General features: G+C 39.6%; 2 protein-coding genes across 23 annotated transcripts in view; one reads left to right on the top strand and one right to left on the bottom strand.

Annotated features, from left to right (window-relative positions):
- EPB41L2 (erythrocyte membrane protein band 4.1 like 2) overlaps positions 1–11556 on the top strand; it is a 226920-nt gene extending 215364 nt beyond the window's left edge. For 21 of the 22 annotated variants that reach the window (XM_025381566.1, XM_025381564.1, XM_025381560.1 and 18 more), the window contains one exon: positions 10304–11556. The gene's annotated coding sequence lies outside the window, so the exon portion shown is untranslated. Of the gene's footprint in view, positions 1–7822; positions 7828–10303 lie in introns of all 22 variants that reach the window. The other variant, XM_025381547.1, reaches the window with a different exon arrangement.
- Positions 11557–15631: 4075 nt separating this feature from the next.
- SMLR1 (small leucine rich protein 1) lies at positions 15632–23776 on the bottom strand. The gene is made up of 2 exons (XM_025383437.1): positions 23305–23776; positions 15632–16054 (listed from the first exon to the last, which is right to left on the bottom strand). Exons 1-2 carry the CDS (start codon positions 23540–23542, stop codon positions 15969–15971), a joined length of 324 nt encoding a protein of 107 aa, XP_025239222.1. The 5' UTR covers positions 23543–23776; the 3' UTR covers positions 15632–15968.
- Positions 23777–26111: the final 2335 nt, after the last annotated feature.

Raw genomic sequence — 26111 nt, 5'->3', positions numbered from 1 at the left:
TACTGACTATTATTTTTTTAAATGAAACTATCTTTATTGTTTTTTCTGGTAATAAAAGAGAGGTTATAACTTTTTTAAAGGGAGAGACAGTAGAAAATGTAAGTGATCCATAAGTCCCATGCTCCCAGAGATAATTTCTTTCCAGTGTGTATGTGTGTGCTTATCAATATACACACATATAGACATTCACATCCACACAGCCCCCTCTTTCTATGTAGGCTGATATTGTGATTCTTGGTTTTTCCTCCACTTAATAGTACATTATAGTTGTTGGTCCTTGTCGTTACCTCATCATTTTTCAGCAGCTGTTGAATGGATGAGTGATGGTTTACTTAACCCTTATTAATGGACATTTAAATTACCCCTCAGTTTTCACAATTATTACACAGCTTCAAAGATTATACTTGTTTGTACATTTTTGTATGTTGATCTCATTGTTTCTCCAGGGCAAATATGTTCAAAAGTGGAGTTGGTATGCCATGAAGATTGTTTTTTGTTTTTGTTTTTTTGAGATAGAGTTTCACTCTTGTCGCCCAGACTGGAGTGCAGTGGCACGATCTTGGTTCACTGTAACTTCCCCCTCCCAGGTTCAAGCGATTCTCTTACCTCAGCCTCCTGAGTAGCTGGGATTACAGGCGTGTGCTACCACGCCCAGCTAAGTTTTATATTTTTAGTAGAGACGGGGTTTCCCTATGTTGGCCAGGCAGGTCTCGAACTCCTGACTCACCTCAGGTGATCCACCCACCTTGGCCTCCCAAAGTGCTGGGATTACAAGCATAAGCCACCACTGCTGGCCCACCAAGGGTTTTTGACATATTACCAAATTGTCTTCCTTAGTGGTTCTGCAAACATAGACTGCCACTAGCAGTTTGTGAGCATATGTTTCCCCACAGCCTTGGCAACAACTAAACATTATTAAACATTAAAAAAAAAAAGCTTTGCTAGTCTGATCAGGAAAGAGCATTTTTTTCTCCCTTGTTTAAACTGTGAGGAAAGAACCTTCTTCAATTGTATTTTTTCGGTGCTAGTGAAGTTGGAGTACGTGCATGCATATGCTACACACAGGCACGGACACACACACATAATTTGCATTTCTTTTGGTTGCCAGTTTGTGTCCTTTGTCCTTTTCCCTATTCAGGTGTCTGTTTTTTTCTCTTATAGAGATTAGTTGAATGGATGCCTGATGGTTTACTCAAATAATCCCTACTAATGGGCATTTAAATTATCCCTAGTTTTCACAGTTATCACACAGCCTAGTAATTTGAAAAGATGAGTAACTATGCTACATTTCCCCCTCAATTTAAAAAATTATTATTAAGGATTAAAAATGGCACCAAAAGTGGGGAGAGGGGTAAGGCAGAACTGACCGCTTAGAGACAAGCAAGCCATATCCACAGTTTCGTTTTTTTGTTTTGGCCTAAATGGTGTATCTTAGAATTTGAATCAATTATTAATGCTTAAAAATTAGAAGATACTCAGCAATTTTAGAAAAATCCGAAGCCCTGATGACATTGAGCCTGCTCTCCCTGTGGTTACACTGCTGGCGCTTCATAGGCGTGGCCAGTGTCAGTCTAGGAGGAGCTCTCTAAGTCACCACAGTGCTACTGCCTGTCATATCCTGTCTTTATATTGAGGCCCTTGCGGCCCAGTCTCCTTATGCATATATATTACCCATCTGGCCTCTGACTCTGTTGGGGTGGTGGTTATGACTTTGTTACCCTGTCCTAGGCTGTGTTTAAGAGTCTGGAAATGTAAAGAATATTTAATGTTAAACTACCTGTAGAGCATCTTCGTGTCTCTCCTTCAACCTTTTTTAATCCCAGCACTTTGGGAGGCCGAGACGGGCGGATCACGAGGTCAGGAGATCGAGACCATCCTGGCTAACACGGTGAAACCCTGTCTCTACTAAAAAAAAATACAAAAAAAACTAGCCGGGCGAGGTTGCGGGCGCCTGTAGTCCCAGCTACTCGGGAGGCTGAGGCAGGAGAATGGCGTGAACCCGGGAGGCGGAGCTTGCAGTGAGCGGAGATCGCGCCACTGTACTCCAGCCTGGGCGACACAGCGAGACTCCGTCTCAAAAAAAAAAAAAAAAAAAAAAGGAAATAGGATCTTAGACATTAACGTAACTGCCACAGGTCACCTGTGCTAAGTATAGGTTCATTTATCTCAAGGCTTTTCTGTTAGATATCCCAGGTAACAATTGTTTAAACATGTAAATTTTGTGGGTGGCATCAGAAGGGAGTTTTGCTATGGCAACTAATTAACAAGTTTATGTATGTGTGTGTTGTTGTAAAGATACTCCTGTCCTTATGAGGATTACAGTCCAAGGACATATTGATGCTTTCTTGCATCAAAATAGTTGAGTTAGCATTAGGGCACATGTGAGTCTGGACCTGCTCTGTCCGGTATGGTAGCCAATACCCACTTGTGGCTATTGAGCACTTGAAATGTGGCTTAGTTCAAATTGAGATGTGTTGTAAGTATGATAGTTACTGGATTTCAGACATGAGAAAAAAGTAAATTATTTCTATTTTTAAGTGAATTATTGAAATAATTTGGATATATTGGGTTTAATAACTACATTAAAATTAAATATACATGTTCCTTTTTATTTTTTGAAATGTGCTTCTAGAAAGTTTACATTCATTGCTTACAGTATATTTCTCTTGGACAGTGCTAATCTGTGGAGGGTAAGAGGGGTGAAGTGAGAGGAAAACCTTAAACTAACATGGCACGATGCAGTTTAGATTGTGTGTGTGTGTGTGTGTGTGTGTGTGTGTATGAGTGACAGAGAGAGAGAGAGAGAGAGAGAGAGAGAGAGAGACTGTTAGGGAGCAGGGAATAGTGTTTAAAGATATCTTTATTTAACTTTGAGGAAAAGGATTTTTTTCCCATGCTCCCTCAGATAAAAAGTGAGAAAGTTGGGTCTGTAAATTTCTTTTGATTCCCACTAACCTTCCTTTTTCTAAAAGATGAAAGCTTGTTAGTATTTTTAAGCTCTTATTTGATGCTACAGAGAAATGTTTTCTCATTGCTACCCAACTTATGAACCTAAGGGTGACAAAAGCTCAGCTCTAATAGAGTATACTGAGTGGAGCCTGACCATAGTTCATTTGTTTTTTTAAAAGAAGCTTTAAGATTTTATAGAATGCTTTTATATCAAATTCCCAAAAGATTTGACCTAGCAGAGTGAACCAGAAGACCTTAACAGCTTTAGGGCCAGCTCTGCTACTCTTAGAAACTTGTGTTAGGGCTTCAGTGATTTGAGGAAACCAGTTTTTTAAAGAAGTAAGAGTCCTCGTGGGATATCATAGATACGGTTAATCAACAAAGAGAACAGAAAAAAGAACCTGATGTTTTTCCACTTAAACAAGAAAATTGGCAGATGAGAGTAATGGTAAACATGGAAATTAGTAAAGACATAATGCAATTCTGTTGTTTTTTCTTACCCCGTTTCCTCAAGCTCTTATTCTTTAGTCTTATGTTACAAATTAGTCCCTGGTACTTTCACTTCTGGATTCATTAATCTATATTATAAGTCCGTTATGTTTGAGGGACTATTATAGTTGTGTGTGAGAGAGGAATGCATAGGAACATGCATAATGTTCAGGGCACAAAAATAGTATGTTTGAAGAGAAGCCTAGATAAAGGGCTGTGAAAGTGGACAGGAGAAATGCTTCTGACGGGCCAACCAAGACAAAGCTCTCCAGAAAGGTTACAGGAAAGCTCCTCTGTGCAAAGCCCCAAGGGCAGTCTGGATGGTTGGAGATTGGGGAGGGAGGAAAGAGCACGTGGGAAAACAATGGGAAGGATGTTGGGAAAAGCAAACCTCCATTGGTTATGTGTAGAGTTCTCAGCACAGCTGGAAATATTTGTTCAAGGCAAATTGCAGACAGTCTTACATGTCATGTCCTTTAGTAATATGAATTTATCAGTAGTGTGTATGATTGACTGAAAAGCTACTAGATTAGATGAAGTAACCTGTAAAGACACCAAGATACTGGTTCAGACAGTTAGTAGTGGGGAGACTGAACTGGACATCTCTAAGAGTAAGATTGAATTTAACTTGGAAACAAAACCAGGAATAAAATATCATATAGGAACATCATAGGAACATCTATAAAAATTAAATCCAGTATTTTTTCCCTTTTCAGTCAGATAGAGCTCAGCATCTGTATTACTCTTTGAAGTAAAGTTATTTTAGCACTTAGGCCTTTGAGAGTAATACAGTTCATTCAGAGGACACAGGGCTCAGGAAGGTCAGCCCAGTCCTGAAAGTCCTGAAGATGGGACTTGGGCCTTAAAGGACCCACAGAAGAGCCTCCTGAGAAGGTGGGGACTCCAAACAGTGTGAGCATGTTCCAGCAAACCAGGAGAAGCAAAAGCATTTTGCTGAATTATTTGTAGAACAGATGCTGTGCTTCATTTGACTGCAGAGAATAACACTGGATTTAATTTATCCCTCTACTCAGCAGATACACAAATATCTGTGACAGAGGAAAATGGTAGTAGATTAGTGATAGCAGATTGGGTGTAAGCAGTTCTCAAACTTAATGGTCTCAGGACCACTTTATACACCTCAAAATCATTGAAGAGCCCAAAGAGATTTTGCTCATGTGAATATCGAAATTTATCATAAGTCAAAACTGAGAAGTTTTCCAAATATTTATTAAGTTAAAAATCATCACATAGTGAAAGAAGTCTGTCTAGAAAGACTGTGTATGTTGTGTGATCAAACTGTGTGACATCCTGGAAAAGGTAAAATGATGGAGACAGTAAGAGGGTCATTCGCTGCCACTGATCTCAAGAGTCTTAATATTGGGAAGTTATCAAGCTCATGGTGGCCCAAACACCATTTTCCACATTCTAATGTTCACCTAAAAGCTTGAATTTTATCATTGGCAACAAGTACTGTCAATTGTTTCTCTTGAGGCGACAGGCTCAACTTCATTTTCAATAAAAGGTTTACCTAGTATCCAAATTGAATAACGTCATTTGTCTGTCAGTGATTCTCTCAAGTAAGAAATGTGGTTTATGAAAAAGCTGCTTCAACTCACAGTGCAGACATTCGCATAGATGCTTTTCCTCTAGATATTGTTGTACTTCTGTATGCAGCGGGAGTGGCGTGTGCATACTTCCCGTTTCATCACACAGAATATTAAAAAGACACACTCATGCTTGAGATGTAGAATAATTAATATTTCTTCTGTTTCCTCAAGGACATCCTTAAGTGAAACTGTCTTCTCTATTTTACTGTGAGTGCACACTGGTAAAGAATAAGGTGTCAGGCTGGGCCTGGTGGCTCACGCCTGTAATCCAAACATGTTGGGAGGTTGAGGTGAGAGGATTGCTTGAGGCCAGGAGTTCGAGACCAGACTGGGCAGTATAGCAAGAGCCTGTGTCCACAAAAAAATTTTTAAAATTAGCTGGGTGTGATGGTATGTGCCTGTAGTCCTAGCTACTTGGGAGGCTGAGGCAGGAGGATCCCTTGAGTCCAGGAGTTCAAGGCTGCAGTAAGCTATGATTGCACCACTGCACCCCAGCCTGGGTGACAGAGCGAGACCCTGCCTCTAAAAAAAAAAAAAAAAAAGAATAAGGTTACCTCAAATATAGTTTGATTCCTCTGCTTCGACTTATGTAGGCTCAGCTGCCAATAGGTTTACTCACCGTTGTTTGTCTACACCATTGGTGAAAATGCCAACACACTGGAAAGGACATAATGTCTTGGTATGATAATGAAAACAGTTTTGACTCTATGATCCCCGTAAAGAGACTGAGCCATCCTCAGGGGCCGCAGGCTACACTTCATGTATATTTTAGTGATAATACAGACATTTTAAGAACTGACTTTTTTCTGGGTTTAACCAAGTGAAAATTTAGCATGCTTGCATTTTTGGCTCTGGGATTTTTATTGTATTTATTTATTTAATTTTTGAGACAGTCTCGCTCTGGCAGCCAGACTGGAGTGCAGTGGCATGATCTCAGCTCACTGCAACCTCTGTCTCCTGGGTTCAAGTGATTCTCCTGCCTCAGCCTCCTGAGTAGCTGGAATTAACAGGCATGTGCAACCATGTCCGGCTGATTTTTGTCTTTAGTAGAGATTGGGTTTCGCCATGTTGAACAGGCTGGTCCCAAACTCCCCACTTCAGGTGATCAACCTCCCAGAGTGCTGGGATTACAGGCATGAACCACTGTGCCCAGCCAATTTTTATAATTTAAACAATGGAAATTCTGTTTAGAAATTAAAATCAAATATGCAAATTGAGGACCAAAGAAGAATAAAATGAAAAGTTCAGCATTTGAAATAACTGTCAAATCCATAAAGTATCATTTAAAATTTGATTTTACACCTGAGTGCACGGAGTTCAATTTTGCTTAGGAAATGCAGTGTCTTAAGACAGAGTCTTGCTCTGTGGCCAGGGTGGAGTGCAGTGGCACGATCTCAGCTTGCTGTGACCTCCGACTCCCAGGTTCAAGTGATTCTCCTGCCTCAGCCTCCCGAGTAGCTGGGATTACAGGCGCGTGCCACCATGCCCAGCTAATTTTTTTTGTAATTTTAGTAGAGACGGGGTTTCACCGTGTTGGCCAGGATGGTCTCGATCTCCTGACCTCCTGATCTCCCTGCCTCGGCCTCACAAAGTGCTGGGATTACAGGCGTCAGCCACTGTGCCCAGCCTTAAGTAAATATTTCATTCCTGTTTTCAGAATCTTTGTTTCTATTATTGCTCTGTGGTAATTGAATGTTCATTAATCTGAAGAAATGTTATTTTCTTGTGTTATTTGCATTGTTGTATTATTTGGGGGAAAACCACATTTTTGCATTTTTATTGAGACTTCTCTCTAGATGAGTGCTGTATCATTTAAAGGCAGCATTGCTAGTGTTTTCTGTCAAATGCTTCTTAAAATTAATTTACTGAGTCAATTTCTGGAGTAGAGCACTCAAGATTGAGATCAATACATGAGGCCTTTGTCTCTAGAAACTCAAAGATTGTGCTTTTCAGGTAAGATCATAGAACTTCTGTGTATGACCTTTTTTCACCACTGCTTATTGGGTGCACTGAGAGGGATAAATAACTCTCCGAGCCCTCTGTGAGTGCTTAAGACATAGAATTACACCTGTGATTAGATGAAATTGAGCCACATTGATCTATTCTCACACTGGCCAAAAGAGGGGGACATAGACCAGGGAATGTGACTATAGTAGTTAGAAATGTTTACTGACATTGTATAGGCCGGGGTGGAACAGTGACACTTGGAAACAGAACAGTAGTATGAATGCTTTTATTTTTGTTGACTTGACCACAATTCTAATACATAAAGTATAATCCGTATGCTTAACAGCTATTATCTTACCCAAACTCAGGATGAACCTTGTGATATTGTAAAAATGAAAGCATGTTGAATTAATGTCTATAATTAATGCCTGCCAGTTTGTATTGACAAAGATGCCCAGACTTCTATGAATATGAGTAGAATTCAAGCTTAGAAAAAGAAAAGAATATTCTTGAAACTTTTACAGCTTTTACATGAAGAGCCAGTGCCTAGTTTTCAGTTTGGTTGGAATATGTAATAAATCATTTAGTCCCAAATTCTAGCCTGTTAAAAAATTGTCAGATACTAAGTTTACTTCTCACAGACATCTCACAGAGGACAGAAAAGTACAATATTTCTGATGCTTATGTAGCAGTGACATTGGTGATTCTATCTTTATCTCTTCTCTTTCCCAGCTCAAAAGCTAACGAACAGTTTAGTACTTAGGAACATATTTCTACATGTGTTTAAGTGCAAGAAACAGTCAAAAAAGATATGTGGATATGTAAATAAAGTCTTCATACAATAAGTTACTCCCTGTTCATCCACAGCAATAAGAAACTGGGATGTTTTGCACAATATCTAATTAACTCAGAGTTAAACTTGATTTACTGATTTTTAAAGAATGAGAAAGTAAATAAGTTTTAACATTAAAATGGCAATAAAATGATTCTGAAAGCTGTTTAGAATCCTAAGAGCACATCAAGGTTATCATTTATAATATTCATTACCAGAAAAAAAAGTTTATTAATGGAAATAGATTACATTTTGAGTTTATTTGGGTAACTATGTCTTTTTCTCTCTGTTTAGCTCAGTAAATGTTGAAGTTTTTTGAGATCAAGATCTATTCCCTTCAATTCTGACATATGCTTAGTTTCCTATAATAACTTTGAAACAAGTTTAATTTTAGCTTTTCTTTACAAATTTATGACTCATTACAAAGTGAAATTTTTATTTTTGATGAAAACAGATGCAAAGAAATAAAGTGACATAGGGCCTAGAGAAAATGGAGACGAGAATCCTAAACATTGTTCTCTGTAGGTTTTCAGGCCCTGCTAGCATCAGGGATTTGTTCTTTTAATAACATAAACTAGGCAAAATGGCAGCTGTGTTCAACAAATGATGCATATTTACTAAACAAAGCAAATGGAAATACCAGCTCTGAAGGAACAAGAACAGGTACCATGACTAAAGGTGTCATATAACCGCCAAATCCAATTTGATTGGTAGTTGAATCCATTTCCCTTTATCATCCCCCACATTTCTTTTCATAATTACTAACCTAAAAAAAGACTTTGTGTTTTCTCCATTGATTTTTTTCCCCCCTCCGGCCTAGAATCAAGCAGAAGTACTAGTGAGTAATGAAATAGCCTAAGGCAGACAACAGGGTAGAAAACAATGAAGTTGATTAATCAATCTGTCCTGAATAATCAAGAGGCTGTAGTATTATCTGTGATAAATCTAAATGGTAGGGACTTTTTTCATTAAAGCAAGAATTACTTTTACCTAACCAAAAGAGTGTACATTCTAATTGACTTTGGGACCAGTGTCTCTTGGAAAAGACATTAATTACCACTCTCCACTGTCCTTTGTGATTACCTATCATTTGCCAAAAGTTTCAACCAAGTTGAAATATACAATGAAACAACTGCCACCTTAAAACCCTTTGCTCTCTCAGGGCCATTGCACCATCATGGGTTGTTTTAGTCTTCTCCACTTACCTTTGATTGTGGGCTTCTGTAAGACTCTGTGGCTTTCACTTACTCCTGTGCTCACATGAGACTTAGTTCTGTCTGTTGGTTTCACTTATCGCTTGTTCTGATGCCCAAATCTAGATCCCTAGGCCTAATGCTTCACCCAGGCTGTAAGCCTTCATTCTCTCCTTTTTTTGAGGTCCCAGACTCCAAACCTTATCCTTTCTTATACTTCCTTCTTCACCACCACACTCTGATTATTCTTCTTAGCGGTGCCTCTCAAATTTCTCTCCCACCTGATTTCTGTGGTGACCACTCAAGTTTGGGTCCTGGCCGTCTGGCAGGAATGCCTGACATTTTTCAGCTTCCTCATCCAGCTGGACTCCTGCAGTGGTCTCCTGACCGTTGTTCCTGCCTCTACTCCTTGCTGGCTTCAGCCTATTCATCACACTGAAGCCACAGCAGTGTTTTCAAAACGTAAATTACACTGTGACAAACCCTTCCTCACAACCAAAGAAGAGGCAATCCCAACCTCCTTTCCTGGGCTTATCATGTCCTGCATGAGTGGCCAACCCCAGGTTCTTTGACCTGTCTTTTATCCCTCCGTGGCTTTTGTACTCTGCCCTAGACCATTGCAGTAGATTGCCAACTGGTCTTTTCGTCTGAATGTTTTTTCTTAATTCATTTTTTTTTTTTTTTGGTCTATTAGATCAAGCTGGTACTTCTCAGGTTATTAAAGAAAGAATAGACCTAATATTTTGTACCTTTATTTACTACTCACTATACCAATGCTTAACTTTAGTAATGTCCATTTCTTCACTGTCCTATTCCTCCCATTCATTTCTGCATCCTTACTGTCATAATAACCAGGTACTTCTTCACCTCCATGCCTCTTTCCTCATTGTGTTTTTCCACCTGAAGCACCATTTCCATTCATTTTAGCACAAAGAAAATGGGCTTTGACTTTCCCCCTCCCTGAGTATAACTTTAAAATCTACCCTGGTTTCTCTCTTTAAATTCTTACTATGTGAATTGTCCCTGTTTTATGCTAATAAATTCTTTTGCAGTGAACTATTAATTGCCAGTTGCTTTCAGCATACTTGTCAATTCTCCAGGTATTACAAGGCCCTTGAGAGTGGAATAGTGTCTCATGCTTGTCTTCTGGTAAACATACTATTTACTATTGACTAGGCAGACAGTAACTGTTGATTACTTGATTGAAAATTTGATGAATGTTGCCTTTTTTTCAAGCCTGTGTTTTTGGAATATTTAAGCCTTGTATTTTTTTTCTCTCCTAGAAAACTATTTTTTAAACAACACTCAACTTTGTGAACCCCTGAAGATTTTTTGACCGTTCCGAGTCTTAATACCACACCACTATTCCAGCGAATTTATGCTACAACTGGTAACAATGACCAGAAGCCTGAAGAATTAAAATGCCAACACCAAACCTTTCCTTACCAGCTCTGGTCTATATTGCTCCCATGCATTTAATATATTATTTTGTTTTATAACCACTTCTAAATATTCTTGGTTCTTTCTTTTTTGTTGTTGTTAATTAAGGGGTTTTGGTTTTGTTTTCTGTTTACTTTGTGTGCAACTACCTGCTTTTAATGACTCACTTTGATCAAATGACAGTGAACAAAGCCAGCCCAAGCTGGTAAGGTGCTGTTCACCTGAACAGGTGCTGTTGTGCAGAAAGGAAACTCTGTGACTAATTTAGATAGTGGCTTTCCTTCTTCTGGATTCTTTTCCTTGAATTCTCACAGTATATATTTACGGAGTTTCAAATTGCAGTAAATATACTGTATGAGAAAATATTAATACAGATAAAAAGCATTTCTTACATCCTGAAAATTTTCTAATACTTGAGAATTTCACAGGGATGTTTTTTATATTGGACCCTTTTGACTTTCCAGTCCTGTGACTTTCTACTTTTAGTAGAGAGTCAGAATCTCTGGACTGGAGAATTACGAAGAAGTTCACTGACTGTGCACTGTGCTTAGAGACCCTGCCGCACCACAGTGCCAATGCTTGTCAGACACATGCCCTTCGGCAGCATTCCAGAACAGGAGGGAAGAGAAAGAGAAAACTCTTTCTTCCCTTCTACTAAAAGATTCAGGCAGCTTAAAACCTTAGTGCTTTCTTTCTTAACAAACCCAAATTTCAATTCTTTCCATTGTTTGAACACTTGGGTAGAACTCTCGCTTTGTATTAAACCTCCTTGTCTACACGTGTAAAACTGACCTTTTGTTATTGAGCAGGCCTGTCTCTTTCAGCTAGTTTGATAATTCACACAGGTTTGAGGACGCTGGGGAGAAGGGGAGGGGCTGTGGTGGTGTTCTGTTGGTTACAAGAAAGTTATACCATTTAAAGCTGGTACCAGAGACCTGATAGGGACTTATTAACTATATTGAACATTTTTTCCTTTGCCTTTGACCCTATGTATAGTTATGATGCCAGATTAGGTTTATAGCAGCTTCAAGTTGTATTAAATGATATTTTGCTTCCTGTAATACTGTTACAAAATAAAGTTTGTTTATTCTCTAAACTTGTCACTTCTCTTTTTCTAAAGGTTTTTTAAAAACAAACTCGAGTGATTTTCTCATCAGAAGTCTTAGTATTTTGTGAAAAGTAGCATTTCAAAATCTGTTTTCAGCTCTTCTGTAATTTGATGATGCTGCCAACATCACTATTTGAAACGGTGAAAGCGACGTTGAAAGTTTGTAAATGTAATGTTTAACGTGCCAGATTCCTTCTGCCTGGTTACATAATCCATTCCAGCTTTTACAAATTCTCCAAGGGATATTTTCGCTTGTTTTCTTTGTGCATTTTTCATTTTGTTTTCAGGAAATATTTTAGCTGTACCATCTGAATCTTGCTCCTCTGCTTCATGTCCTTCTTTACTTTGTGTCCACTGGCCCTCTGTGTTTCAGGCAAACTAGGCCCCTGAGGGGCTGCATCCCAGTCTGATTGGGATTCTTTCTTGTAAAAGTTTCGTTGGGGCACACCTGGTTATGGTGCTGTTATCGAGCAAATAACCAACAGGGTACGTTTCTTGTGAAGTGTTATATAGAATTTTTTTCTCTAGTCATTTAAAGTAAGTACATTAAATACAATTTGCATAACTGTCGTCTTTGAGATCTGTTTCCACTAAATTATCTCTCGCCTTGCGAAAGGCCTTTCTCACTTTCTCTATAATTATTACAAAAACAACAACTCCCTGGAGAATCCAGTCTCAGCAAGCTGAGCCTCGGAAATACTGTGGAACCAAATGTGATTTTGCAAATGTATGTCTCATCAGAAAGTTTGTATAACACTCACATTGAAATCATCGGTTGAGCTTCCCTGGGTGTCGTGAAGACCATATTTGCAGTGACAGGAAGAAAGTTTGTCGTCACAGGTCCTGTGGACTAAGAAATTTAGTGTGCGGGGATTAGGGCTCAGGTTTATTCAGCTGAGACAGCAAGAATAGGGTTTAAGGGCTCGGGGGCCATTGAGAGAATCTGTGGGAATTAATACCCACAGAGCCACTTGAAACAGTGGTGGTAATTATTCCCACCTGTGACTACAGGCACACGGCTGTCTTTGAAAAAAAAATTGTATTATAAAATGTTTCTCTGGCTGTTATAATCTCATCTGGTAAACTGGGCTAAATGATAGAATAAATAGGAAAGAAAGTAGATCAATAAGATTTTGGAACTCGGATTTGAAAAATTTGAAAAGTGGAAAGAATATTTTTAAATCCCCAATCTGTTTGATGGTAATTATACATTGGATGGTATTTTTGAGTACATGTTTTCTGCTGTCTTCTGCTTGTCACTCACATGTTAGACTGTCATTGCCTACATTGTGATAAATTCGAGGCCTCTTCTGACTGGCACACCAATTATAAAGTCAGAAAGCAAGAATCTTGTGAGCATGCTTTGAAAATTATAATAACTTTTTCGTAAATAGAAATCAGAAAATTTATTTTCGAAACGTGCTTAATGTCGTGAATTCTGAGAGTTATCAGAGTTCTGAATTTTGATGGTTATCAGAGTTGTGAACTCTGATTTCTGATACTCAGTCTTGCCAAAGAACTTGAGATTTCAACAAAAAGCTGTTCTTATTATCTAGGAATATTTACCTCTTCTGAATTTTCCAGTCGCTAAATTATGTCTGGAAAATTCTGGAGGCTGTTACCTGGCCAGATTATTTTTTAAAAGGGTTTGCAAATAATATTTCAGAAAACATAAAATTTCTGTTTTATCACCTAGGTTTAGGATGTTGAGCAGTCATGGACCTGCAGTTTCCCAACACCAAATTGCCAAATTACCAACATGATTATCAAGAGGGATGGAAAGATAATATTTACAGCTTTGAGTTCATTCTATTACATTTTTAGCTGGTCACAGTGGCTCATGCCTGTAATCCCAGCATTTTGGGAGGTAGAGGCAGGAGCATAGCTTGAGGCCAGGAATTCAAGAATAGCATGGGCAACCTACGGAGACCCTGTATCTACCAAAAAAAGAAAACCAAAAACAAATCCAAGTGAGGCTGTGCACTCCTGTGCTGTAGCCAGAGGCTGAGGTAGGAGAATCCCTTGAGCCCCAAGAGTTTGAAGTTTCAGTGAGCTATGATTGCACCACTTCACTCCAGCCTGAGTGAATAGCAAGACCCTGTCTCCAATATATTATATAATATGTATGTATGTGTATATATATATATATATATATATATATATATGGTTTTTGGTAAATTTATTGGAAAATAATGACAATGTGACAGAAATTAAGGCACCTATTAAAGTGTTTTATTGAAGGTCTCCAGTTGGAGAAACATTATCCCTATTGGTGAACTGTCTCAGATTAATAACTGTTGAAATAAGATTAGAAACTGTTGTAGTGAGACCATTTAGGGTTGTGGGAGCATTTCTGGCCCCCTGGTGAAAGGCCTTGGAGCATAGGTTGCAGCTGAATGTAGGATTATGTAGGGAGATGGCCGACTTGTTCTAGGTGGAGGCCAAGACAGCTTGTTTTGGCAGCAGGAATGCAAAGGACCAAAGCAGTTCAGGCCTGAATGAGATCTTAAACTGGACCTATGAGAATGAGAAGAGCAAAGGCGTGACTGTGTGGCTGCTTGGGAAAGCTGTGCTGGATAAAGGATTTGACAAATTTGTTAGCAGTGCCTTCAGGAAGATGATAAACCCTGGAGACTTGTTCCTTAATGGGAAAATGAACGTGTGTCTGCTCCTCTCTACATATAAAAAACATTCATGAATCTAGTCAGTTTCATTGGAGATTCTCTACTTTCATTGGATGGCAGAGAAAGAAACAGGTCTTGCTCTGAAGTACTTGGTAGTGCTTGGTGCTAAAAACATGTCTGTATAGAGCTCATCTGTTATTACAATAGCTCTGGACCAGCACCTGCCAGAGCCGGAATTGGGCTTCTAAAGTGCCCATTATTAGAGGAAGATGGAGCAAACCTTGATAGCTGAGCCACGAATTTGGCTGGCAGCTGCCTGAGATAGGAAGATGATGTGTCCTTTCACACTTACTGTTAAAGAAAGCATTTTTACATAAGCTGATTTCCACCAGGGGCTAAAAAGAGATCTCTCCTAAAACTGAAGGAATATTGTTATTCCTTCCATATGGCAAGAGCACTGTTATTCTGAATTAGTTCAGTCTGAAAACCCCAGCAGACATTTTCATTGTAATCAAGGGCAGTAAAATGCAGAAATGAGTGTCTTTATTCTAGCAATAAGTTTTATATTATGCAAGAAGTGCAAATGGAGACTACTCACGGAATGGGTATCAACAATTTTAGGGTGGGGCTGAGGGGAAGAAGCAGTAAAAATCCAGCACTGGTGGTGTATTCTTGCTTTGGGTCATCCACACAACCTTTTGTATGACCGTAAGCCACCACTGAAACGGGCATTTCTTACAGGTGACCACATTGATTATGTTTTATAAAGTGGATCACTCAACCTGTTAGTGTCCTGCACAAAGATTGGAACGTAACCAGTCTTACACTTAGAATGTGTTGAACACCTTTGATTTATGTTAACTGGAAGAATGTGGGGAGCACAACAGTAACCACAATCTAGTTTAACTACCCCTAGAATTAAGTTTCTTTTCAATTACTATGTTGCCTCTTTGGGGCTCCCACTGAAAGAGAAGAATTGCAGTGAAATGTTGACTTCTCTGCATAGTTAGAAATAGCTCCCTGTATTTTGGTATTACAGGCAAAGACTTGTATTCTCCTCCTCAGGAATTATGTGAACATTCTGTTCTTTCCTTTTCCCATTACCAAATTGCCAACATTTCCACGTCACATCATTTTGAAAGCTACATTTGTGGGTGAAACATACCTAGTGTGGGGATACTCCACTTGTTTTGTTCATGTTTGTGACAATAAGGATTTGTGAAAGCAATCAGAAAAAGGAGAGAAGCAAAATCAGGTCCAAAAATGATACCTGAACAGTGTCATTTAAGAGTTGCTGAACTACAAGAAGAGCAAGTGGAAATATTCTTGCATACAGAATCTACTGAGCTCTCTCCAAGGCATTCTTCTTTTGCTATTCATTGGATCTCCACCAAGGTTTCTTCACCTCTAAAATCAGAATAATACGGGTTCCCATGGGATTATGTAGTAAGGTGCTGCAGAATTTTATTTTTTAAATATGCCCTTTAGAGCAGACACAGTCACAATAAAAGGTAAAAAGTTACAATGTGTCCAGTGTATATACCCAGGAAATCTCTTCTTGGTACTTTTCAAGAGCTGCTGTTTTACTGAGTCTCTGAGAAGTCCTCTCGGATAATAGCTGCCACTTTTCAATAAGGTTCAGAACGAGTATCTTAGTATTCTTTCTATTTTGCTATGGTTCTAGTTTATCAACCTATTTTATTAGCTGAACTGTTGAACGTTGCTTGCTGACCAGTAGAAACTCATTGTGCTTTAGTTATTGGAAAGTCCCCAATGTCACGTCCATTTCATTCTCCGGTACAGGGAAGAGCCATCCTTGGGATTATATTGGCGATCACAAGTCTGGGACAGTTCTTCATTAACTGAAAGGAAAAATATTAGTTAATAATTTGGAGACATCTGAGTGCCACTGGTCATTTACAGTTCATAAGGGGTATTGGCCAGCATATCTGACACTGAGCCTTGGCAAGTCACAGAAGTCCAGGTCTTCCAAGCAGTTCATATTACAGGATCTATCCTTACTTCCTCAGCCACAGCCAGTGGAAATGTAAAGGCTTCTTTCCAAAGAATGGCCCTGGTTAGAGCAGAAAAATTACCACTGTAATGGGAATTGTTACATGCTAAGTATATTTAGATTTTGTTGATTAAGTTGAAACCCCCACAGCAAGTCACAGTGTCTGCCCCTGCTCATCCCTCCCAAAAATGTGTTTGGGCTTTAAGAGTCTTTGGACAGGTCAAATTAGTTTCTCCCTTTTACCTTTTGGCATATTTTACGGATGACTCTACTTCAACTTTTTGCAACCTGCTTATTCCTTAACCCCTTAATATATAATTTCAGTTAAAACTACTCTACTAAAATATTAAAACTCAACCATGACATCAAATTACTGAATCTAGTGGCATTTTCCAATCCCTAGTTTTCTTCCTCAGTAGCATTTGACACAACCCCTCTCTCAGCCTGCCCCCATCGTTCTCCTCCCTTTGACTTTTATAGTGTGCCACCTCTGTGCTTTTATCTGCTCCTTGGCTTCAACTATTATGTCTGTGGTGATAACTAGATTTGATCTTTAGCCCTGAGATCCCTTTTGAGATCCTGACACATATTCGTTGGGATCTTCCTGGCACATCAGAAGACACAGCTCTCTTCCTGAAACCAGTATACACAACTGATCCTGCTTTCACCCTCAAAAATTTTGTTTTCAGAAGTATAATTAATCAAGCCAGAGACCAGGAGCTTCTAATCTCATGGGAGATAACAAACATGTTTATAGACTTGAACCTGAAAATGCTCTCCTAGGCTCCCACATAAAGCCCATGCAATTTATCCCTTGCTTGATACCTTGTATGCCGTGTACCCCAGGACACATGGACTTTCCTTGACCAGGCCTCCACAAATGCTTATCATGTTAGTCAGGGAATGTACATATGTGTTGGAGAGTGAAAAGCCCCCAACGACATGGGCCTCAAGATTTAATAGCCAATACTTACTGAGTGCTTGTTCTGTCCCAGGCACTGTGTGAAGCTCTTTGCAATCTTTGTCATTCAATTCTTTTGATGACATGATGAGCTAGTCATCACTATTAAATTACTGATGAGCAAACTGGGGCAGAGAGATGTCATGATGAAGTAATTTGCCCAAGATCAGAGAAACATGAATTCAGGATTTGATCCCAGGCAGTCTGACTTCAGAGACCACACTTCCAGCTGCTGAGTCACACTGACTTTCCGTAGATTATCACTATTTCAAAGGTATTCCTTTGAGATGGCCCATGGCTTAGACTTTTAACTCACTGAAATATGAGTAATTTATTCCCTTTTATTCTTAATTGCCAATGGCTAGCTGCACAATAGGGTGCTTTGAATGAGGGACCAGTATACAGATTGTAGAGCTGAAAACGGGTGACCTGAAGCATGAGATAGAAAAAGAGTGACCTTGTAAGAGTGGAGAGAGAACTGGAATGGAGAGGCCAAGAGGAAGCTCGTCAATCTACAGTGAATCATCTACCCATTGAATAAAGGGTCTCTCTGCTAGGCACCAAGTGGAGAGTGAGAGAAGTGAAATAATGCCTCCCTCACCTAAAAGAGCTTGCAATTTGACTGTCATTTCATTTCGTTGGGTCTATTTAGGAGTGTGTGCAGAGAGATTCGATAGGCAGGTGGCCTTGAAAACACCCAAGGTCGTGGTTGTGGAAAATCCTGCAAGCAATGCAGTGTGCCCTGTTAGATCACAGGTAAAGAAATGTGATCTGACTCAGGCAGATCTTTATGTGGAAGAATCACCATCATCAATAATTATTATGACCCCTGTTATATTAAGAGATTGATCAAATTCTTCAAAGATTTTGTAAAATTCTTGCCTTTTTAAAACTGTCCCACAGTTGGTGGTAAGTTGTTTATCTGCCTGGACCAAAAGGATTCAACAGATAGAACCCCTACTGAGGACTCAATACTCCAGAGGTGGTATGTGGGTGAAGAGGGTTATCTCAGGAGCCAGCCAGGGTTCGAATCCTCTTTCCACCACATTCTGGGTAGGTAACCTTGGGCAATGTACTTAATTATCCCAAGACTATTTTAATAATAGCTACTGTAATGCTATAATGACACAAACAGTGCCGCCTTAGAATTCTCAAGCCAGCAGGGATAATAATGACTGACAGTTGTTCAGAACAGGCACTGTTAAGAACCTTATATGTATTACCTCACTTAATCACCATACCAGTCCTCTAGTATGTCCTGCTGTTATTTCTATTTTACAGAGCAGGAGACTGAAGCTTCAAGAGGTTGAGTAGAGTGAATATGAAGTTCAGTGAAAGATGCCTAGCCAGCCTGTATATTATCAGTACTTTAGTTATTTGTTTTAGGATGTACATTGCTGAAGACCAAGACCTGGTCAACTACCTGACTTTCTTTTTGGGTCCAACTCCGTGCAAAAACATTTAGGCATTTCAGTAGACACATTTAAAAAGTTTTTAAAATAATGACTATTTTTGGCCATGTTTGTCATTTTAGACAACAATTTGTTCCTGATCAGGGTGATGGTGTTTTGGGGGTGGGGTGGCCTGGAAGTAGAGGTTTGGGAATCTCAGGACTTGGGGAAATAAGAAAATGAAAACTTCCAACCTAGAAGGTGCAAAATGTCCATGACAATGGCTGATGTAGGGTTTGGCTATGGGAAGTTCAAGACTCACACTTCCACCCCCAGAGCTACTCCTCAAGGAAATTGACACAGATTGAAGAGTGAGGGATGTTAGAGAATTTTCTTTCTTCCTTTGTGAGAAAACTGATGTTCTCTACATACTAATTAAATTTACATGCACCATTACCTCCTAAGGCTTGAAGTGTGGGGATTAATGTTGAGTGATTACAATACCTCCACATGCTTTCCATCACATCTTAAAATGGCTCTCTTGTCTGACAGACCCAGCTGTATGAGACAGGCAAGCTAGTTTTCTGTTTTAGAATGCAGGACTCTGGGGTTCTGCGAACATGCCAGTTAATCTGTCAATGTCCTTCTCTTTACAGGAACAAAATAGAAATGATTACACTTGCCATAACCCTGGTTGGAAGATTAACGACATGACATTTGACCATCTGTTTACAGTTTTTTAAGTGGATGCTGCGAAATGGAGATACAAACTGGTGATATTTTATTTCAAGTCCAGTCATCTCATTTGCCTTCAAACTGGAGAGAAGACAGTACTACTTACCCTTAGGAAAATGGTGCCAGAAAGAACTATAATTTTTCAAAGCTACATACTCTTAGAGTTTGGGTGGTTTTTCTTGTTAGGAGAAAGGCATATTTGGAATTAAAGCGACCAGATCAATATAAAAATGAAAACATCCATAGTCTATAGTTGACTGCTAACACTGGAAAATATAATCAATAATTTCTCAAAAAAAAAAAAATAGATGCAGTGATTCCATGTGGGAGAGGAGGGAAATACAACCAAAAGATGGTTTGAATATAAACTTCAGGAGAGAATATATACTACAGCTTGCCCATCAGCTGCTACCCTGACCAGGAATCTGTCAAAGACACCATCCAGGGCCCCCACTTTCCTCACCCAGCTTGCGTTGGGTCCAGTCTCAACAGAACAAAAACTGCCATCAGGGAGGACTACTTTAGTCCACTCAGCTATGCTGCCCTTCTTACAGGAAAGGGGTCTGGATCCAGACCCCAAGAGAGAGTTCTTGGATCTTGCACAAGAAAAATTCAGGGTGAGTTTGTAAAGTGAAAGCAAGTTTATTGAGAAAGTAAAGGAATAAAAGAATGGCTAGTCCATAGGCAGAGCAGCCCCGAGGGCTTCTGGTTGCCCATTTTTATGGTTAGTTCTTGATTATATGCTAAATATGGGGGGATTATTTATGCCACCCCTTTTTAGACCATGTACGGTAACTTCCTGTCGTTGCCAGGGCATTTGTAAACTGTCGTGCTGGTGGGAGTGTACCAGTAAGGACGACCAAAGGTCACTCTTGTCACCATCTTGGTTTGGGTGGATAGATTGTGGGTGGCTTCTTTCTGCAACCTGTTTTATCGGCAAGGTCTTTATGACCTGTATCTTGTGCTGACCTCCTATTTCATCCTGTGACTTAGAATGCCTCAACTGTCTGGGAATGCAGCCCAGTAGGTCTCAGCCTCATTTTACCTAGCCCCTATTCAAGATGGAGTTGCTCTGGTTTGAACGCCTTTGACATCCTCACTAAGCATCCTCCAGATGGTTGGCCGCCACTAGTAATAGTGCTTCTAGTCATTAGTGTTCTTTCCAACAATACATTTCAGATGAGACCCCCATTGTGTTAAGTAACCGATGCACAAATTTTTGTCCTGCCATGATAAATAGCTCCTTCTGCCTCCTCAGTCACTCTTCCTGTAAATCCTACCTGCAGCCTGGAAGCTCCAGGCACACTTCAATTAGAGCAAGCCCAAGTAGGAGACAATGGGGAAAAAACACAGAAAATGGAGGCTCATTACCTGGCTGAGGGTGCCCCTTCACTGCAGAGGATCCTGCCTCTGGTGAAGTGCTCAGCCCTGACATTTGGGGAAAAGACTTAAGGGAAAAGTCCAGGTTATTATTGTAGCTCTTTGATCAGACATTTAATGAGGCCAGAGTCAGAAACATACAGATTTGCAACATCTCCTCTAACTTCTGCTGATTTTGACAGATGCCTTATGTGGTTTTCTAGAACTGGGATTATTTTCTCTTAGTCTAAAAAACCCATAGTAAAAATTCCAGTATCTGGGACAATCTCTGGTATATGATAGACTGACAGATATTTGTTGAATAAATGAATGAGAATTATCACTATCCAGAATATGACATAAGTTTGGAGTAAGCTTTAAAGTTGGTGTAACGGTTCTACCCAGTGATCATGGACCCTCATCGTGAGAGGCTGACATGCTTGCTTTCCCTTGAGTTAGATCCTATGCTACAAAAATAAAGGCTCTGAGATGGAAGGGACAGACTTACAGTTGTGGGCAAGTCTAGAAGTCAAGAAAAGTCAATAGTGCGTCAGAATTTGGAATGAAGAAGGGGGAAGGAAGTGTGAAGAAACGAGGTTATTGGGAGCCTCTGCTCCCTTCACTCAAATCCTTCAGAAGTAGTTTCAATTGTATTGAGTTACAAACTTGTAGTAACTTTTGTCTGAGTCTTGATCTCTAGATCACTTGCACAGTCAGGGATGTGCTGAAGATAGGAGGGCATCACCGTGCAATCATCACAGAGATGTACACACATGGAGCGGGCTGGCACTTGGACTGCATTTCCCCTGCATCAGCCCCTGTGATGCCAGGCCGTACCCTGCATGTTGACTTTTCCAGGGCATTCTAAAGGAATGTGATTGATACATTTATACCTCAGAATTATCTAAATAGAATACCATAGACCCATTTACATGTTACATATTACAGACGTTTTTCCAGGAACGAGTAAAACTATAAAACAGATTCACCCTCTTTTTGCAGAGCCTATCCCAAATACCAGATGTCCCACTGATTTAACTGGCCTGTAATAGCTGGGAAGTAGAGGCCAATAAAGGATCTTGATATCCATGAGGCTATCTAGACCTGTACTTGCTGCAGTTTTTGAAATACTGAAAATTTCATCTAGCCAAGGAGGCAGCTGGAGATGAAACTTGGAAACTACAGGAAGTGTCCAAGTCCCCAATGGTGACATCAGCATCCTTTTATTGTCCCTGGGACGTTCAGTGTTAATGGGAGGCTGAGATGCAGTGAGTGTTACTGATGGGAATCTTTGCAACAACTCTGAAAAACTTTTCGACTTGGAAGACACTGAAGGGAAGCCATGATTAGGGTATTGGGAATTTCTTATTTTCTCTTCCTTTTTGGAGGCTGCTTCCGGGATTCAGTGGTAATGAATGGCCGGGTGACAGAGCATCCAACAGACTGGTCTTAGGGCAGTGGAGGATAAACTGACTTAACAAAGAAAAGGATTTATCACATGAATATTATAGAGTGAGGCAGAATATGGCTTGACCACTCAACAAAAGGGCTGTTCATAAAAATGAGACACACAAAAAATGAAAGGCTAGGGGGATATTTGAGTAAGTTATGATGAAAAACTTGATTCCATGACATACTCTCTGTGTCTTCTAGGATTACTTTATGTTCTCAATCTCATCTTAGGAACAAATATCCCTCATTGTACTTCTGTTAGTTAGGTTATATATTATAGCATTAGTGATTTAAGATTTTGAACATCTGTTTATATAATAACATACATGAAGGCATTTCTTGGACCTGCCAAGCTTTTGTGGAAGAGGAGGGGTTTTCAAATTTGTTTTAATATGACACTATCCAAATTAAGAAATATGACTGGTCTTTGTTGATTTTGCTAAAATAGTTATTATCCTTGATGATATTAATCTCATGTGTACTTGGCACAGTATTAACACATAGTCTATCTAATTACAACCCAGTTTCATTAATTTTAATTATAGCAGAATAAACAGTGTCAATCCAAGACCCAAATGTCCATTCCAAATCACCTTAAGCTTCCTGAGTTTTTTAGTTTTGTTTTGTTTTTTCCACCTTAAGACTGTAATCCCATGGAATGTTTACACCAAGGTCAAATATTTATCGATCAGGGCTTTACATTTACAAAGACTGTGACAGCAGAATGTTTGGAACATTTCCTGACCAGAAGTTCAGTGGATGAGAAAATTGTGTGTGTGTGCACACACATGGGCGCATACCCACGCACGGACATGCATGCACATGGCCACATACACACATCTGTAAAGAAGGCAGACCATGATCAATGTTTTCACGTATGTGACTCTATTGCCTTGAGAGAGAGAGAGACAAGCAGCCACATGTCAAAATTGCTGATTCACAGTGTATCTGTGATGTGCTACAGGTGAGGCCCCCTACGGCAGGCCTTCACATCCCGGCACAAGATCCACACAGCGGATCAAACTTGGCCAGATTGGTCAAGGAACTTGAGAGAACACTGATTGAGAGACCTACAAAAAAAAAAAAAAAAAAAAAAATGTGTTTCTCCTGGCCAGAAAACACTGACAGTGCATCAGTATATTTCAAGGTGTGCTGTGGGAAAGGATGCCCAAGTCCTTCCATGTGTGGCCTCACACTTACCCTCAATCAGTTTGATCCTGAAGTAGGCGATGAGGAGGAGCAGCAGCAAAGTCACAGGGAGGAAAACCCCAGAGAACAGGAACCAACCAGGGAGCTCCCTCATGAAAGCTGACAGTATAGAGCCCATTGCCAACCACACAGACCCCACGGGGACCGTGGGAGTCACAGTCGGGACCAGGCCAACTTTACTCTGAGGCTGCACTTGTTTTCTTCTGGAGCTCTGGCCTTTGCTCAGCATGTCTCAGTGGAACTTTGTGTGGACTTTGCTCTATTTAAATAGCCTGCTGAATTCTGATAGGATTGCTGGCAGGTTACTCTGTAACTCAGCTACTAAGTGTAGAGGAATTGAAAAGTCCGTCTTCCAAGCTCTTTCAGAGATAAGTATGTATCTGGCAGGGGGTAGGGATGACCCTGGGAAGCTGAGTTTTTTTTTTCTGTGACAAGCTTATTTGGAATGAAAATTACCTGACCAAGCAAACCTCGTTATTACATATATTCTTTCTATGTATTCTCAGACATAGAAGAGTTTTCCCTGTATTTCCTAAATTTTAGAGTTAAAAATTTCTTAATAGTTATGTCACTGTACCTAAGTACTTATGTCTAGAAAAAAGTGAATTTTCCTTTATGCATAGTTGATACAACTAATATCAAGGAAAGAGAAACGAGGCTTTTCCCACATGTAGAAATTCTTCCTCGTATTCCTACTCAGATTATTTCTCTGAGGAGTGCATTGGTTTACTCATTTATTCAACAAACATTTAATTCTACTAGAACCCAAACTCTGAACTAGGCCAGAGAGTGTCTTATGAGCTGAGGCTGGAAGAATGGGGTGGTGTCAGAGCTTATAGACTCCTCAATGTCCTGCTATGTTCCCTGCTATTTGAACAAAAGTGACCAATTAAAGGTCTTTGATCATGGAAATGCATGATCTGGCCTCAGCTCAGTGAGCACTTAGGTAGTACTTTAAAGAAGGGACTAAAGAGAAGAGATTAGAATAAGCTGTCTCATCAGTGTAGTAAGATATGAGTTTGGGATTAGAGATGGCAGAGGGAGAGACAAGGGGACAAGAAAGCTGCAGAAATGAAACCAACAGCCCTGACAGACACAATTCAAAGATTACCACAAAGTAATCTTTGAACACTTACTATATGTCAGGCACAATATAAAACAGTTTATGTTTATAATCTTATTTAATCCTCACAGTAATCTTATGTGGAACAGACTCATTATAAAGATGGAGAAGCAAAGCAAAGAGAAGGTAAATGACTTGCCCAAGAAAAAAAATCTGGTAAGTGACAAAGTTAGGACTCAAATCCAGAGCCCATGCTCTCATCCACTGTGCAATGGTTAGCTGCAGAGATGGTGGTACTGCAAACCGAGACCTCAACACATGCTGGGCAGCAGGTGTGGATGGGGAAAGATATGTCATTTTGCAGTCTTAAATTAAGTTGGAAGTGGTGTAGAGGTGTTCGATCGGAGCCTGGTAGAAATATGGAGAGGCCAAGTCTTGCCATATAGATTTGGGATTTATTATTATATAGATAGTAGCTGAGGTGGAAGGATGGAGAGATGCCTCAGAAAGGAGTATATATCAGAATAAAAGAAACCAACTACAGACCCTAAAGAATGCTCTCGTTTAAGACATAGGAGGAAGGATAAGAACCAAGAAAAGAACCTGAAAAGAGAGGAGGCTCTGAGAGGTGGGAAAGAAGCCTAGAGGGAATAATGTTAGGAATGTGGTGGCAAAAGAAAGTTTCAAGAAAGAGAGGAGATAGGTAGTATCATCTACAGGATCCAAGGTAATCCTGATCCACACTGAAAGTTTTGAGAGCATACTTGTAAAGATTTTCTTTTTTTGTCTCTTTAAGTAGCTCATTTGGGGTATAACTGGCATACAATGAACTGCACATACCTAAAGTGTACAATTTGACATGTTTTGACATATGGATATGCCCACAAATTGATCGACACAATCAAATGGTGAACATACCCACCACCCCCAAAGTTTTCTTGTGTCCTTTCCTATCCCGGTCCTCCACCTCTCCCACTCCCTCAATTCTCAGGCAATCACTCATTTATTATCTGTTACTGTACATCCATTTGCACTTTCTAGAATTTTATATGAGTGGAGTCATGCAATATGTCTCTTTCTGCCTAGCTTCCTTCACTCATCATAATTATTTGAAATTCATTCATATTGTCGTATATGTCAATTTCATTGTTTTGTATTGCTGAATATCATTTCATTATATAGATATTCATTTGTTTATTCATTCACCTGTTCATGGACATTTGGGTTGCTTCCCATTTTAGGCTACTACAAATAAAGCTGCTATGAACATTCCTGTACTAGTCTTTATACATATATGTGCTTCCATTTCTCTTAGAGAAATACCTAGTAGAAATGCTGGCTCATATGGTAAATATATGTTGACATTTTAAGAAATTGTCGGACTGTTTTCCAAGGTGGTTATACCACTTCATAACCCCTCCAGCAGTGTATGAGAGTTCCAGTTCCTTCACATACTCAGCTTTTCTTGGTATGGTGACTCTTTAATTTTAGCCATTCCAATGGTGGGAAGTGATATCTCATTGGTTTTAGTACGCATTTCCCTAATGATGTTGAGCATCTTTTCATGTGCTTATTTAATCATTGTGTATCATATTTGGTGAAATGCCTGTTGAACTATTTTGCTGATTTTTTAAAAAAATTGTGTTGTTGTTGTTTTTAATTTTGAGAGTTCTTCATATATTCTAGATAGAAGTCATTATCTGACATATGACATGATTTGCAAATCTTTTCTCCC

This window comes from Theropithecus gelada, chromosome 4 (assembly GCF_003255815.1).
Source record: "Theropithecus gelada isolate Dixy chromosome 4, Tgel_1.0, whole genome shotgun sequence".
NCBI classification, from domain to species: domain Eukaryota; kingdom Metazoa; phylum Chordata; class Mammalia; order Primates; family Cercopithecidae; genus Theropithecus; species Theropithecus gelada.
Note: the sequence above shows the minus strand (reverse complement) of the source record. Positions and strands in the feature narration are given on the sequence as shown.

What these genes read in the sequence shown, in the direction of transcription:
- SMLR1 (XM_025383437.1), bottom strand. Translation starts at nt 23,542, where the DNA reads ATGCTGAGCAAAGGCCAGAGCTCCAGAAGAAAACAAGTGCAGCCTCAG. An exon ending in CAGGATCAAACTGATTGAGG is followed by an intron (nt 16,055 to 23,304) that starts GTAAGTGTGAGG and finishes TTTTCCTTTCAG; the next exon opens with TTAATGAAGAACTGTCCCAG.